General features: G+C 38.2%; 2 protein-coding genes and 1 long non-coding RNA gene across 4 annotated transcripts; 2 read left to right on the forward strand and 1 right to left on the reverse strand.

Annotated features, from left to right (window-relative positions):
• Positions 1-6: 6 nt before the first annotated feature.
• On the forward strand, positions 7-2,766 carry LOC122087635. The gene is made up of 2 exons (XR_006142786.1): positions 7-319; positions 469-2,766. It is a non-coding gene; the product is annotated as an uncharacterized LOC122087635 (long non-coding RNA).
• A 2,081-nt stretch (positions 2,767-4,847) lies between these two features.
• LOC122086759 (elicitor-responsive protein 3) lies at positions 4,848-5,838 on the reverse strand. Its single transcript, XM_042655730.1, has 5 exons — positions 5,772-5,838; positions 5,633-5,698; positions 5,386-5,524; positions 5,110-5,245; positions 4,848-5,006 (listed from the first exon to the last, which is right to left on the reverse strand). Exons 1-5 carry the CDS (start codon positions 5,836-5,838, stop codon positions 4,848-4,850), a joined length of 567 nt encoding a protein of 188 aa, XP_042511664.1.
• Positions 5,753-13,515, forward strand: LOC122085800 (GMP synthase [glutamine-hydrolyzing]). 2 transcript variants are annotated; one of them, XM_042654384.1, is made up of 7 exons: positions 5,753-5,767; positions 8,011-8,586; positions 9,799-10,049; positions 10,242-10,617; positions 10,715-10,846; positions 10,919-11,094; positions 12,924-13,515. In XM_042654384.1, exons 2-7 carry the CDS (start codon positions 8,041-8,043, stop codon positions 13,045-13,047), a joined length of 1,605 nt encoding a protein of 534 aa, XP_042510318.1. In that variant the 5' UTR covers positions 5,753-5,767; positions 8,011-8,040; the 3' UTR covers positions 13,048-13,515. The 2 variants fall into 2 exon arrangements, with proteins under 2 accessions (XP_042510318.1, XP_042510317.1); XM_042654383.1 differs by lacking the exon at positions 5,753-5,767 and having other exon boundaries at positions 7,815-8,586.
• Positions 13,516-15,908: the final 2,393 nt, after the last annotated feature.

Below are 15,908 nucleotides of genomic sequence, written 5' to 3' on the forward strand. Positions count from 1 at the left end.
TGGATGATATCGCAGATCATCATAACTCTCATCAGGATTTGAGAAACAGGCCATCTAATTGCTTTGGATCTCAGTTTGTTGATCAAAATCTGCAAAGCATTTACAAACTACAATGTCTCAGCAAGCTAAGAGGAACTAAAATTCACACCATGAAGAGCAAATTATTAAGGAAAAGCTATCACTGGTTGCCTTTTAACCATACAACTCAATCTAATTTGCTGTTGAATCTGCAGGTAAGAGTTGCAGGATAAAGTAATCTCTAAAAGCTGAAGGCAGGGTATTTGAAAACTTGAGCCAACCGTTGCAAAAGGAATAAAAGGTGAGAATCCAACTTTGTTTCCCTCACCTTTCTGTCCTCAAGATTTGAAATCCCACTGCAAAACGTGTCCAATGACCGTTTGAATCTGCTCCCTCCCAACTCCTATTGAGCCCCTTTTCCTTCTCTGCCACCTTTTTTCCCCTTTCCAGAAGCCTTCAAACGGCAGATTTCCATCCTTTCATGATCAAGGGAAGATACAAAATGGTGATTATTTGATCACTGGATTTAATTCTGGCCTTGAAATGTTGAAATGTCACAGACCCATTTGGCCACTTCCAAGCTTGCAAGCATTAGCCATGGATTTAGAGGTAAGAGACAAAGATGACTTTTGGGTATTGTGGAAGAGACTCAGCTCTTGGATGTGGTCCAAATAGAGAGTAATCTGATAGTACTTATTTCTTAATGCTTTTAACGTGTTTGAAATTTAGAATATGACCGAGTCCAGTAAATCTCTGGAGAAATCTAGATTAATTTAAGAACGTGTGAAGACATGGCATTAGACGAGATTTCTCAGCTCAAGCTTCAATTATTTATCTGGTACATTTGTTTCACTTGACCCTGAAATTCTTTAAAAATTTCCCTTCGTTTGTTTTCTTCAATATTTATTTATATGGAATTAAAAACAAAGACGACTCAAGCCATAGACTTAGGTGTCGGAAGACTTGGAACTCATATGTCTCGGCCGGTATCTTTACAGATCGATCGTATCATACCGAATTGAACTGTTTTACCACTCAAAATATCTTTTTTTTTTACCGTTTTACTACCATCGATATGTTATTGGCCGATTATGAGTATTGGTCATGTAACCGATTGTATAACTGAGTGTCCCGTATGCTATGTCTGTAGCAATTTGGCTGACTTGGTGTTGGCCATCACGTTTTGGAAGCATAGGATGTTGGTCGTTTTTGTCCGTTATTGGCTTTGCGTTGGACTGTATGCATACTGTGATACTTTATGTCTGGCATGCGCCATGCTATTGGTCATTTTGGATATATTTATTCTCGTGATAAAGGATATTATATTTGCTTGGTGTTATTTATTTAGCAAGTTTGTTAGGAAATCTTTTGGTTTTAACCATTTTCTACCCTGGAAGACTATTGTCTTTGGCATGTCAAGCAGCTTGGTCACATTCCATTTCTGGGCCTTCGGTATTTTGTACCTAAGCCTTGTGTTTTTCATGCCTCTATCTACTCTGTATCTCTTAGTTTTAATTGAATGAAATTGTCAAAAAAAAAAAAAAATATTAGTGTTTGATGAACTCATTCATTCATATACAGAAAATGTGAATTTTGTATAGAGAATCAATGAGAACATGGTGATGGTAGGTAGTTGCATGCTTGTGGAGCCATATATAAAAGATGTGGTTGGTAGTTTGGTCGGAAGGTGAGGGCTTAGGGGGGCATGTGAAAGAGTGGAATCGTTAAGCGTATAAACTTTAATTAAGAAATAATTCTCAAAATATATTTGGTCTTCCTTCTCTTGCAAATGATATAATATAAATGTGATTATTTTGAATTAAAATGATTTAGAGAAGTCGTGAGCTAGTCGTGCTTCCCAGTACTTTGTATGTTCTTAGAGATCTGTTTTGACTTAGAGAGAGGTAAGCGTGAGACTTTGAAGATCCCCATTTGAAGTATACACCGAGCAAGGAATGTTCTTGATAAGGACTGTTGCAGAGGATCAGAACCGTCGATTTGATGATCTCAGCCATCTGATCTCTTAATGTTGGATACGTGGAAGCTAAAGCGTTGACTTTTAATTAATCAACCAACCCCCACGGCCCCACCACATTTCACATTTTGTTTATATGTATGACTTTGTGTTGCAAAAGACACGTGTTCACCAAAAAAATTAGTTAAAGCACTCCACAAATTAAAAACTGCATCTTGGATAATTAAGAATTGTTTATTTAAAGGCCTCATTTAGCCACGTCAAACCATTAAGCATTAAGATTAGTCATTAGATTTTTAAGATTAATTAAAAGGGACGATGATATTTTGTGAAATTTCCATGTGATACCACAAGAAAATCTCTTCATTTATTCATAGTGATTTGATTTTATGATTGAACTTTTGAAACACTGAGTTCTGTCATTAACTATATCTTTTCTCGATACAGTCAAAGGACAGGGTCAATGATTAAAGAAATTCTCTCTTCATTGTGGATATTAGTTTTTCTACATTTTGGTGGCAACACTGGTTGCTGGCAAAGAGGCTGGTTCTATTGGGTTGGGCTTAAACCTCCTTAATTGGCAAGAAAGAATCCAATTAAGACAGGAGAAAGGGTTTTCTACTTTACTGTAAATTACTTGATTTGGACACCTATTTATACTGCATGGAAGAGTGACGTAACAAGTCTCTTGTTTTTTGGAATGTAACAATTCTAATTGTTGTGTAAAATTCCATTCAAATTCAATAATATATATTCTCATGTATTTGTATGAACCCTCTTTTTCAAACTTTTGTTCTACCACTTGGCCAGTTCTATTTGGACAAAAACTTGAGAGGCAAATAAGCACCATCGTTAACTATTACCCAGTGTTGGTCTCGCCTATGCAAGGGTTTGAGAGTAGGTCCATTTGGGCCAAAACTTGACATATGAGCAGGGGACTTTGAAACCCCTAGTGTGTAGCTCAGTTGGCAAGGAAGCATGCCTAATTGACATGCGTCTTGAGTCTAATCCCTTTTTCCCCTTGAGGCCAGCCCCACAATTTCACTGGCTCTCATAGGATCTGGTTCTAACTAGGTGCATGTGTTTAGTGTGTGTTTGGGGGAATAGTCAAGCCAAAGGTTTGGACACCCATGTCAGCCAAAAAAAAAGGGAGGGGGTACCTTATGGCATAAAAAGAGGGTCCGGCTCTGCAAGTTCGCAATAGAGGTAGCAGCTCAGATCCAATACTGAGATGCCACCTTTATTGCACAGTAGAGGAGCTCCGCCCTAAAAATGAGGGTCATTACCCAGTATTGGTCCAGATTCATACCTATGAGAGGTCGTGAGGTGGGAGAGTTTGGAGTCAATTTTAACCTAGTATTTTAACGCAAAGTGACCACCTTCAAGTCTTGAAAGGCTGCATCTGATCAGCCTTGTGGCTGGAAATATGTGCAGATTAGATACTTCTTTTACTCTTCTGAAAACAATGATCCTTACCCATTATTTATTGGCAATTCTCTGGGCACCCTCTCAACAGCAGAGGCAAAGAGATCTAAAAATATAAAATATCCGTCCTTCCATGACAATGATGGGTTGAGAAACTTATCCACAAAGGAAGGTTCTCAGACCTTAGTGACCAAAGTAGCTGTAGGGATGTTTCTAAACGCTTTCTTTTAATGAGCACCATTAATGTGGAGTAACATCATTTAGAGAGAGAGAGAGAATAAACTTTAAAGCTTTGAAGGCTACACAAATAATACATCTGTTTTGAAAATTTGAGTACCCTATTGTCCTCGTAATTATTTTACTTGGAAACAGTTTCTTCTGCGAAACAGGGGGTAAGGTTGCGCACACTTATCCCTCCCAGACCTTATAGTAACGGAAGCCTTGTGCACTGGTTTGCTATTTTTTCTTAATATGCAGTCATGGAAGAAACAGGTAGTGGGGGGTTCTTGGTATTATTGATGAATTTTGTGTGATAGTCTAATCATATGGAGGAAGATGTGAAATAGATTTATATGCATTGTAGGAATTCAATGGTTTGGTTCCAGAGGCACATCCCTTGCCACAGTTTCATTGTTTTGAGAACTTCCCTCCGCTGTCTCCCAACGTGATATTTTCTTTTTGACCGCTTGGTCTTAATGCCTCATAGCTGCTGCCTCTGTAGAAACGCTTTTGAAAATGTAGATCATCTATTCTTTGCCTACTCATTCACTTCCTCTGTTTGGAAACACATCTTTTCCAAATGTTGGCCTAGTAGAGGAAGAATTCCGTATTTTGATAAGAGAATGGATTTGGTGGATACAAGTCATTTGCAAGGAAAACTTGTTGTGATGAGGTGGATATATTGACTTTTGGTGCTGCTATCTATCAAATCTTGTTAGAGTGCAACCTTCGTAAATGGACCTCTAAGTCTAGATCATTTTAGCAAATTTGAAATTCCATCCTATTTGATGTCAAAGCCAAGATTGATGCGGTCCCCCTCTAAGTGTGCTGATACCCCTAGAAATAGGATAATTATAGACTGTTGGGGTCTCTCCCTATATCTTCTTCAGGCCATTGCTTCCCCTCTATAAAGGCAGGTCCTTGTATAATGTAATATTTTTATTTATTTATTTATTTATTTTTCAGTATTTTGGTAATGAATTATTATTCACCAAAAAAAAAAAAAAATTACAGACTTTAATCTAAAGTTGCTAGCCAGATACCTATTATTACTTTGGTACTAGTAAAGGATTGTATTCCAAAGAAACATTTTCTTCTATAAAATTTGTTTAAATAACCATTAAAGGAAAGCTAGATCATGAAACATTTTAATTGAACAGAACTGTCATCACATTCATTCTTGAATACTTAAGACAAAGAAATGGTCATTCTAAAACAGTTTCTGGTCATCCATAGAAGATGTTTTCTTATAGGGAAAGAAAAATTTCAACCAAGGAATTCTCCAAAAACTGAAGAGTGTTCCATATATTGACTCTGGTTTTTGCTTGTTCAGCTCAGTACATACTCTTGTTTTCTTTTGCACTTCTACCTGTAGATTAAGAGATCATCAGAGCTGAGTTTTGTTTAATTCTAAATTCAAAGGGCTGACATAAATCCATGCATAAACAGATTTGAAAAACAGAAATGCATACATTTGCTGTGAATTTAAAGCCAATTTTGATTTCTCCTTTGTAAGTATCATCTTCAAGCACAACATTATATAAACTTGGTTGCACTTCTATGAATCCCTTGTCATTTCCTTCAGTTAGTATCCCTCCAAGATGAACTCTGCATTAAAAATAAAATAAAAATAAAAATTCATGTATTGTGAGAATTCTTTCTGATAAGAAAGCTCTCCCCCACCCTTAACATAATAGTTTATCATATAAAGTAGAATTTAAAAGCTTTTCAAGTTAAGAGTTAAGTACAAGGTTTCACCAACAAAACCACCCTCACTGAAAATTTCTTTATCCATGATTCTTAACTTAAGGTAAGACAGCTTTCGCCATTCCAAAAATGAGAATTTGAATTTGAATTTCTCATTCCAGAATGATTTTTCATTTTTACCTACACCAACAAACTCCATTATCAGTTTAGTCAAAACATATTAGCATAACAACATAGCCATGGCTTTGGATAAATTTGCACAAACACCTCAAGAAGAGAAAAACTGACCTACTGATGTTTTACTCTTATGCGTCTGGTCACCACATTGTAGTATGACATAGTATCTTGGTTTTCCTATAACAGTACCCACAAGTTAAAATCACTAAACACAGAGAGAGAGAGAGAGAGAGAGAGAGAGAGAGAGTACCAATGAGATTTGTGTGTTTGATGCCCTCAGCATTGACAAGAAGCACTTCTAGGATTCCTCCCTTCATATTGAGATAGAGAGAGAAAGAGAGTTCTCTCTTGACACCCAAAGGGAAAATAAAAGGGGATGAGAGAGAGTGAGTGATATGGTTAAGAAAGAGACGGGAACAGAAGTCACAGATATTATATCCTGGTAATGTGAAGTTAGCAATGGTAGGAGTTCCAAAAGTTTGTTTTATTCTTACTGTTATTAATATGGGATGGAAAGGGAATTAATGTTACTAATTAAGAGTTAAGACAACCTCATATGACTCATTAGAAGATACGTTTCAAATAATTACCAAGTACATTAATTAATTTAAAAACTGAAAAACTACAAAGCACTAAGAAGCTCAAGAGTTACTTTGATGTCAATTTGGCTATTAATGACCTCTTAAGAAATGGCAGAAGAAGATCTGATTATAGTCTTACCAGGGACTGGACTGGACCAGACAAGTAGGTTAAACAGAGACTAGAAAAGTTATCAAAATGGTTCTTGGTTTTATTGATATGGGATCATAACATACCATCATGTTTCTTAACTGACATATGGATTGAATATCTCTTTCTATAAACAGCTCCACTCTGCTCCAAGGTCTCTACCTGATGGCGGGTAGCAATAAAAGCAAGCTTCTAAGCCAAACCCATGTTTGATTACGAAGCGATGACTTCCCAAATTCATGCATTCCCAACACATTGCACCAACAGAGTGAATTGAGGCAAGAGCATCATGTTGGTGTACAAGGTCTTGTATTTCGTCATAGTTTAATATAGGGAGTACTGGTGTGCACGCGCATCGACAAGCAGGACAGCTGTCCCGCTAGCTGGTTGGCAAGCTGTGGGGTTGTAAGGGGGCAGGAGGCCCCCTGCATAGCGGGGGTGTCGGAGGGCTGCGCCCCGCTCGAATTTTTTATTTGAGGGTAGTTTTGTACTTTTTGGATTAGGGTTTTTTAGGTTTTCTTTCTCTGTAATGCAAGCAATACTGAAAGGTATGAGGACGAGCGTTGTAACTCTATTCTCCATTGATAGTGAAGCAGGATCTCATCTCACCGAGGACGTAGGCAATCTTGCCGAACCTCGTAAACCTGTGTGCATTGTTTGTTCTTTTTTTCTCCATTATCTTTTGTATCGTTTTAAGGTTGCGTTTCTACACATCTCACAATTTTGGCTTCTACTCTCGTTACAAGCAATAGTTTAAACGTCTCAAATCTCAATACCATTTTATGAGCTTCTATTCCCAGCGAAGCTATTAGTAGTTTATAGTAGCCCTGTCCAAGAAGTTACATCTCTGGTAGTGATTCCACCATGGGTTTTTAATCTATGGCTTGAGGTTATGCATGTACTAGAATTTCGAATGACAACAGGTGTCTATGGAAAATTTGTCGAACATTTTGTGTACACTTTATAAAATGGGACCAAATTTATTGAATTTGACATTTGGGTGCACTTGGTTTGCTGATCTGAAAATTGAAATAGCGGATTTACTTAAAAAAAAAAAATGTCATTGGGGATAAGTGTGCATTCGACTGCCAGGTTTACATGACTGGTGCTGTCAGCCGTCCGATATGGGCTAAGTGCACTCCGGCATGGGAGAAGACACAAGTCTGAGTACATTTTTTGGAAAATCACATGACTATCTATTTTTAGGTTTTTTTCACTTAAAATTGTAGTTAGTAAAAATAACTAAAATCAAGTTTGAATTTACAAATCTAATCAAAATGTAAAATCAGGGTTTTTTCTGGTAGAATAAAATCAGGTATTTTTAATAAGAAAAAAATTAAGTATACTGTCGGTTTACGATAAGCTAACACCCACTGTGTCAATCACCTGATCCGGTGTCCCTATTGGTGCTTTGACTCAATAGTTTTGCAAAAACAAAATTGATTTGACATTGAGTATTTTTATTAATAACTGAAACTATGCGCTGCTAAATTAGTTAACAAGTTTTTCTTACTCCTTTACTCTTAAGAGATCCGAATCCCTATACTTCTCAAACCATATTCCACTTTACAAGACTCAGGTCTCTCTTCCCGCCAAAGCTAAAACCCTAGTTTTTTTGTTTTTTTCTGCCAAAACCCTAGTTGCTGTTAGTTTATTAGCAAGGTTCCCTATACTCTATTAGAGTATTAGTAACAGTGTAATACCCTCCACTCGTTATATCGTCACTCCAACCTCTTTACGGCGTAAGCTAACAGTTGCAGAAGAGAGAGAGAGAGAGGAGAACAGCAACCATGGAACCCCAAAACATGACATCGAACCTGGTTCTGATCATGGATTTTGGTTCTCAATACACCCATCTCATTACTCGTAGAATCAGAAAACTCTCCATCTTCTCCCTCTGCATCTCCGGCACTTCTCCTCTCAAATCCATCACTGAACTCAACCCTCGTGTTATAATTCTTTCCGGTGGCCCTCACTCTGTTCACACCAATGGTGCGCCTTCCTTTCCGCCTGGATTCATCGAGTACGTTGAGGCGAATAATATATTCGTTTTGGGTATTTGTTATGGTCTGCAACTAATTGTGCAGAAGCTTGGCGGAGAAGTCAGGATTGGAGAGAAGCAGGAGTATGGGAGGATGGAGATTACTGTAGAGAGGGCTTGCGGATTGTTTGGTTCTAAAGCCGTCGGCGATAAGCAAAGTGTTTGGATGAGCCATGGCGACGAGGTTGCTAAGTTACCTGATGAGTTTTCAGTTGTAGCCAGGAGTCAGCAAGGCTCCGTTGCAGCGATCCAGAATCTATTGAAAAGGTTTTATGGGCTTCAGTATCACCCTGAGGTAAATAGGCTTGTTTTCTGTTCTTGTTGTTTTACTCTCCAATTGATTGATTCGTTAATTCATTCAATAGGGGGATTTCAATGGGTTTCTTTGTAATATTGACACCTTTTCCTTTATTTTTGGTTTTGGTTTGTGCTTTAAATTTATGAATTGAGTTTACGGATATGGATCATTGGATAACATATTTGCTTCAGTAACGCATTAATACGGATAAAGAAGAAATGGTTGTAGATAATAAAATTGTGGCTTTGCTTGCCGGATTGTTTTGAGTGGTTTATGATGAAACTTCATTTTGTAGCATCTAACCTGACTGACTTATCAATGTGTTCATATTGTAAACTTTGAGTAGATACTGTGTAGTATATTCACTTATAAGGGCTTAAATGTAGAAGAAAGGATTTGTACATGGTAGGTCTACAACTGCCAGGGGGTGTGGGGTGTGGGGTGTGCCATTAACAAAGGAGGGAAGGAGCTTACGGGAAGGGGTGGGTTTCGTGCAGGAAGGGGGTTTGGTTTCTGGTGATGAGGTGGTCTACGGGTGGAGTTGCAGGGCTGCAGTTGATGATGCACGGTGATGGGAGCAGATGGTGCAGACAGGGGGCAGGAGTATTAAGCACCATTGAGAGTAGCAACCGGGGGCAAGACGCACATGTGCAGATCGCAAGCTGAGCTCGGATGCCACAGCCAGGAACAAAGGCAGGAATGTCACAGAGTACAGGGAGGCTACAGATAAGGGCAGAAATGATGAGAAGAGCAGGGATATTGGAAGTGCAGCAAAGGTGCTCAGAATCACAAAGGGCGTGGATTGATTTCAGGCAGCGGAAGCACCAGGAGAAATTGCATGTGTTTTGGGAGATCTCAGGCAATGACAGAAGCTATCACAGTGGCTCTGGTACCATTTAAACTTTTGTAAAACACTGTGTGGTATATTCATTTAGAAGGGTTAAAATATAGAAGGAAGGACTATACAAGGTGACAGTAACAGCTATCATACACAGCTAACATACTGCTAACGAATAGTACAGAGTATGCATCACAGCAGTTGAGTGAGACATGGTATGGGTTATTAGCGTCCATGTCTCCTTGCTTTTCTCATTTATTTACTCACTATTTGATTATCTATTGGTGATTTAGTTCATTGCTTGGTGTTTCGATAATGTCCCATTGTTCACTGTTTCATCATAGACAGTCATACTAGTTGACCCTTTATAGGTGACACATTCCCCGGAAGGGATGGAAACACTACGCCACTTCCTTTTCAATGTATGTGGAATAACTGCTGATTGGAACATGCAAGATGTAATGGAAGAAGAAATTAAAGTGATCAAAGCTATGGTGGGTTCTGAAGATCATGTTATATGTGCATTATCTGGGGGTGTAGATTCCACTGTTGCAGCTACTCTGGTTCATAAGGCAATAGGTGATAGGCTTCACTGCGTTTTTGTTGACAATGGCCTAATGAGGTGAGCTTGCAAACCCTCGTGAGGAAAAGTTGACAGTATTCATATTTCTATTATAGTCATTGGAAATATCAGCATATATGGACAGAGTAACTTTGTATTTGAATGCCTGCAAGTTTCTGGACTTTGGTCCCATTCCCTCTTGGTGTGTCGTTGATCGAATTCTTATCACATTGTCTTTGTTTTCCCATGTAGGTACAAGGAAAGAGAGCGTGTGATGGAAACCTTTGAAAGGGATCTTCATCTACCTGTTACTTGTGTTGATGCAACAGAGCAATTTCTTAGCAAGCTCAAAGGTGTCGTAGACCCTGAGGCCAAAAGGAAAATAATTGGAAGAGAATTCATCTGCGTTTTTGATGATTTTGCCCAAGATTTGGAGCATAAATTAGGAAAGAAGCCTGTTTTCTTGGTTCAAGGGACCTTGTATCCGGATGTTATTGAATCATGCCCACCTCCTGGAAGTGGAAGAAACCATTCTCACACAATCAAGAGCCACCATAATGTTGGGGGGCTTCCTAAGGACATGAAACTGGAACTCATTGAACCACTTAAGCTTCTATTTAAGGATGAGGTTGGGGATCTACTTTCTCTTGTCACATTTATTCATGTAAGTATGTAACTGATTCTTCTGTTTGCGCTAACTATTGTTTGATACTGCTTGTTGAAAGGTTCGGGAAATGGGGAGCATCTTGAATGTTCCTGAAGCATTTCTGAAGAGGCATCCTTTCCCGGGGCCTGGCCTTGCAGTACGAGTCTTGGGTGATGTTACTCAAGGAAATGCCCTAGAGATCCTCCGTCAGGTTTGTTTAGTGTTTTATAGAGGGATATTAGGCCATTTTCTGGTTATTTATATTTTCAGAATGTCTCTCCAGGTTGATGAAATCTTCATTCAGTCAATTAAAGAAGCTGGGCTGTACGATTCAATATGGCAAGCTTTTGCAGTATTTCTGCCAATAAGATCAGTTGGGGTTCAAGGTGATCAGAGGACACACTCTCATGTTGTTGCTCTCAGAGCTGTTACAAGCCAGGATGGAATGACAGCAGATTGGTGAGAATTTTTTTAACTTTTGATTTTTTTTTTTGTGCATAGTAGTACTAGTTTTCCCTATTCTTTTGAACTCTGGTGTATCCTTTATGTTCTTCAGAATTTGACCTAGTTCTCTGCTAGCAGTTGCTTTATGGGGTTTTTGATTGTGGAAGTACTAGCCCCCCCACCACACCCCACCACCCCCTCCCCCCCCCAAAAAAAAGAGCCTTTTTTTCCCCCTTTTCTGTGTACCTTACTAAGACATCCTCTCAGTATGTCTTGACCCATGTTACAGCTTTCTCGTTGGAACTTTAAGTTAAATGGGAAATGTCGGTCAACTTTGGGATGTTTCGCCCTCTAAGTGCAGTTTCTAGAGTTAACCTCAGGAGTCACTTGAAGTGTTACCATATTTCTACCATTGAGCGGACTGGGAAATGATAGATTCAAGAGGACATGACTAGAACAAAAGGAAGCGCTTGTATCATTTAGTGGGGTCGGAGTTTGATAGCTTCGGGAGGACGTGACAAGAACAATAGAGAGATTAGGTGTCAAATAAATGATAGGGAAAGGGTGGCAGAAAAAGGAAAAGGTTCTGATGGGCTACAAAGGGAAAATGGGAACTCATAAATAGTTCCTGAATTTTTTTTTTTCTATTTTGAGTTTCTTTTCAGTCTAGTGATCGAGAATGAGTGAAATTCTTATTGCACTATTTTGCTTTACAACTTTACATGATGTTTGTTATGTTTGAGTTTCTATCTGTTAGTTGATGCATTCTTGCTTGTGCATCTTTCTTGGGAGTGTTTGTTGCCTAATAGTTGGTTCTTGTGTTCACGTCTTTCTTCTGATTGTCGGTTAACTTATGGAGAACTTCTAGCTGGTGCCTTAGTAAAGCAAGATCTGAAACAGTGGAAGGATTGATGGTACTACATATTCATGACCAGTTTGATCAATGTGATCCATGCCGGTGCTCAATTTCAAAAAGAAACTGTTGAGACTAACAGTTCAAAACTGAAAGCCTCAAGTTATTGGGAAATGTCTTGGGAAGCAATACTGTTTTGTTGGCCAAAGTTTCAACTAGTTATAAAATGTCCATACTTTGCAAAGAATTCATACTACCTCCCTCTATTTTCCTGTAACAGAAAAGAGGAATGAAAACTTTACTATCCGTTGCCTAAGTGAATATTTATTTTGAAGTTGAAGTTTGTGGTATTGCAGAAATCAATCGATTTCTCATAACTTTGTCTTCACAATCAGTCTCATTTTATTGCTGCTGAAGGGGTCATGATCCAGCATTTGTTTGGCTTGTTTATATTAAATAAATTCTTATGGCCTTTACCTTCGAAAGTCGGTGATGGTGGTGAAGTAGTTTTCTTTTTGGGGCAGTTGGGGGGGGGGGGGGTGTAAACGATGATTGTCTAGGGTTGATTCCTTAGAAATGCACAAACATCATACATACTGCAGTATTCCACACCGTACTCTATTACTGAACTATCAATCCTGTCTAATAAATCCTCATCGAGAAATAGAAAAAGAATCTTATGATGAACGAAGGAGCTCCTTCAATTCTTTCAGCCTTTTAGTTTTAGTTACCTATAGAATGCTGTTGTGCATTCAGTTATTATTGGTACATGGTTGAGATATAAATTCTGCATACTAAACACTTTTCGTTAGAAGAAAATGTGTTCTATGATGAACAAGGAAGTGTCATAAGTTCAATGCGTTCTATGATGAACAAGGAAGTGTCATAAGTTCTTTAATCTGCCAGTCCGTTCATGTATTGGTGTGGGTATTAATACTGTGTTCACTAATTCATTTCTTTTTATTTGTTCCTGAAATTGGAACATTTTTAGGTACTATTTTGAGCACAAATTCCTTGATGATGTGGCCCGAAAGATTTGCAATAGTGTTAGGGGTGTAAACCGAGTTGTACAAGACATTACGTCAAAACCTCCATCAACGATCGAGTGGGAATGAGACTGCAGGGGACTTTGTGGCTTTTTTGTGAATGAGAAGGAGAGTCTAAACCACCATTAATTTGTTTGTTCAGAGGATGCCTTCTGCTTTTGTTGATGAATCAAAATTCATCAAGGTTTGAAGAAAGGAACTGGGTCCTGTGGAATTGACAATGGATAGACTTGATACATGGAGGGTTTTCAGCTTTAAGCAGGTATGATTCTTTTCATGGATGGTAATGTAAACTTACTCTAAAAATAGTTAATTTATTTTTTTCCTGATAGATAACCATCTGCATTTACCCTATTTAGTTGGGATAAGGGAGTTGAGTTATTAATCTTCTGCATCTCTAGCCTTGGCCTTTTGTTGTGCTTGATAAATCAAAATTCCGAAGGTTCCTACTGTGATGCTTCATTTTGTTTGAAAATATGTACTTTCAATCACTAGTTTGAGTGTCTATATAAAAGCGAGTCAAAATTTAAATGGTCATGTTAAGGAAGGTACTTCTGCTTCTGGTTTTCCTTCTTAATTTTCCATGTGATTACTGGTGGCTCTGTTCGTTATTTGCAGTTTACAGACCATATATATAGATGGCAAAGTTTATTTGTTTGGACCGATTAAATAAGCTTATCTGGTCTGTCAAAAAATTTGCCATTCAGCGTCCTAGATGAACTCAAATTTTGGGGAGAGGTAGACCCTAGATCTCTTGCTCACATGTCAGGTTTCAAACCGATTGAAGATTGCACAAATGCACCCAAGTGGTCTAAATATCGTATGAATGCATGGATTTATGTGGAGATCTGTGTGAATAAACAACGGGAGTATTCCGAGTATATAGCTGAATTTGAGTCTGAAATTTGACAAGTAGCCTTGAGACCGTCCACTGTTTATTCAATGGTTGGAATCTTCACATCATTTTACCATTTTGCAAAACTTATATGGTTAATTGAATATGGCTTAAGGACAATATCAACCCAATGACCATATATTTGATCCAACCATCCTGTCCTTCCATGGATTAAAAATTGATTATTTTGTGAAGCCAACAGAAGAGTTGGGAAAAGGTATAATATTCAGAAATCATAATGTGCTAATTTACTCGAGTGCAAAATTTCTTCAGCAATAACATTGTTTTGCCTGGTACAATATTAAGGTGCGTGATCTTGTTGGCAGGGCCCAAAATAATAATTTTCATTAATACAGAAACTGAAATGCATGCACAGAAGAATAAAATTGAATGAACCACATACCCAAATTCGTGTTCTTTGATACAATGATGATTCGGTCTTACCTCTCAAGCTGAGAGGGGTTTTTTACCCAAAGAAACAAAGGAATTGAATCGGAAACGACGATTAGGGTGTGGCTGTTGTCTGAGCTCCAACCAAAAACTCTACTGGTCGTCGAAATCGTAGAATCAAAATCACCGCTCCTGATGAGAGACGCACTATGTTCTAGGGTTTAAAGAGAAATTAGGGGGACCTCGTTTAAAGAGAAATTAGCGGTTGTGAGAGGAGCAGCCGAACCTTCAAAGAACAACCATTGAATTTGTATACTCTTCACATTTGAGGTGAATATCCTTCGCTTTATTTCTGGAGGTGACTCATCAACAAATCTGGTCGAAACTCTGCAACAATGGCGAATCTTCCATATGGGTTCACGAGGTTGAAGAAGACGAAGAGATCCGTACTGTTCACAATGGTGTGGAAGGAAAATCTGCCGTAGGGTTCTTCACTAGACGAAGTAAGGGTGATTCTTCGTATGCGAATCTCTGGAGCTCCTTAAGGGTACTATCGTGAAGGTTTAACAGAGAAGAGAGGGAAGGAAGTTTGTTTTATCGGGGATGAATTGTAATTTTTGTCCCATATTTGTTTCGAGAAACGGGCGGAATAGGTGAAAGTTGTTTTGTCGTTCTTGTTTCAAGAAACAAGTGGAACATAACACATTTGTCAAACTATTTTTATGCCGTTTCTTAGTTTCTGAGAACAGGAAAACACAGAAATATGTTTCTAGAAACGTTATCAAATGGGCCGAAGTTTCCTTATGTTAAAAAAATCATATTATTTTTTCTTTTATGAGCAAGCACAATTTTATTTTAATTTTTTTGGTAAAAATGAGCAAGCACATAACTCACTTGAAAATGATAATGTATTCGGTTGGCAGCTAGCGCTACCAAGCCTGATAACATTTAATGTTTTTGAGATTCTTTTCAACTTGTGTTGTCTGTTCCAAGTCCCTACCAACATAATATAGCAGTCTCATCCCTGGAACTTAAAATGGAAAACATACTTATGTTCTCCTTGGCCGACCAAAAACATAAGAGAAGGTTTCAACCAAGATGTGAGCTCCTACAGAGATTGGGACATGAAAAGGTTTGTTTCTTTTATGCTTTTGAGTTTGGGATATGATATCACATTAGCAGATATTTAATAAGTTATAAATCTAAATACCATATTCATTGGGCACTTCCTGGTCTACCTACTCTCAAGTGTTTTTTTTTTTCTTTCCATATAGTTATAATTGCACTTTCAAGGTGCACACAAGGTATGTAAGCACTTGATATTGAAACCTAGCATACCATTGGTCCTACTTAGGAATGAAAAGGCATTGAAATGATGGTTTCATCAAATTGAATTAATCCTCTTCCTTGCAAATAGAGATTTCCATTCTATCCCAAGGAAGTATCAAACCAGATGGTTTAAAGACAGTGGATCTGATTCTAATACTTCATTGATTAAGTGGGTTTAAGGTTCTCGGAGATAAATCTATATCTTTTGATGGGTGTCAAAGTGTGCAACAGGGAAGGACCACGCTGCTAATGATGAGAGAGGAGAAAGATTATGTGAGAGCATGTATGTGAGCGTCCCAGCTGTTAATGATGAGAG

The sequence above is a fragment of the Macadamia integrifolia genome, chromosome 8, assembly GCF_013358625.1.
Source record: "Macadamia integrifolia cultivar HAES 741 chromosome 8, SCU_Mint_v3, whole genome shotgun sequence".
NCBI classification, from domain to species: Eukaryota; Viridiplantae; Streptophyta; class Magnoliopsida; order Proteales; family Proteaceae; genus Macadamia; species Macadamia integrifolia.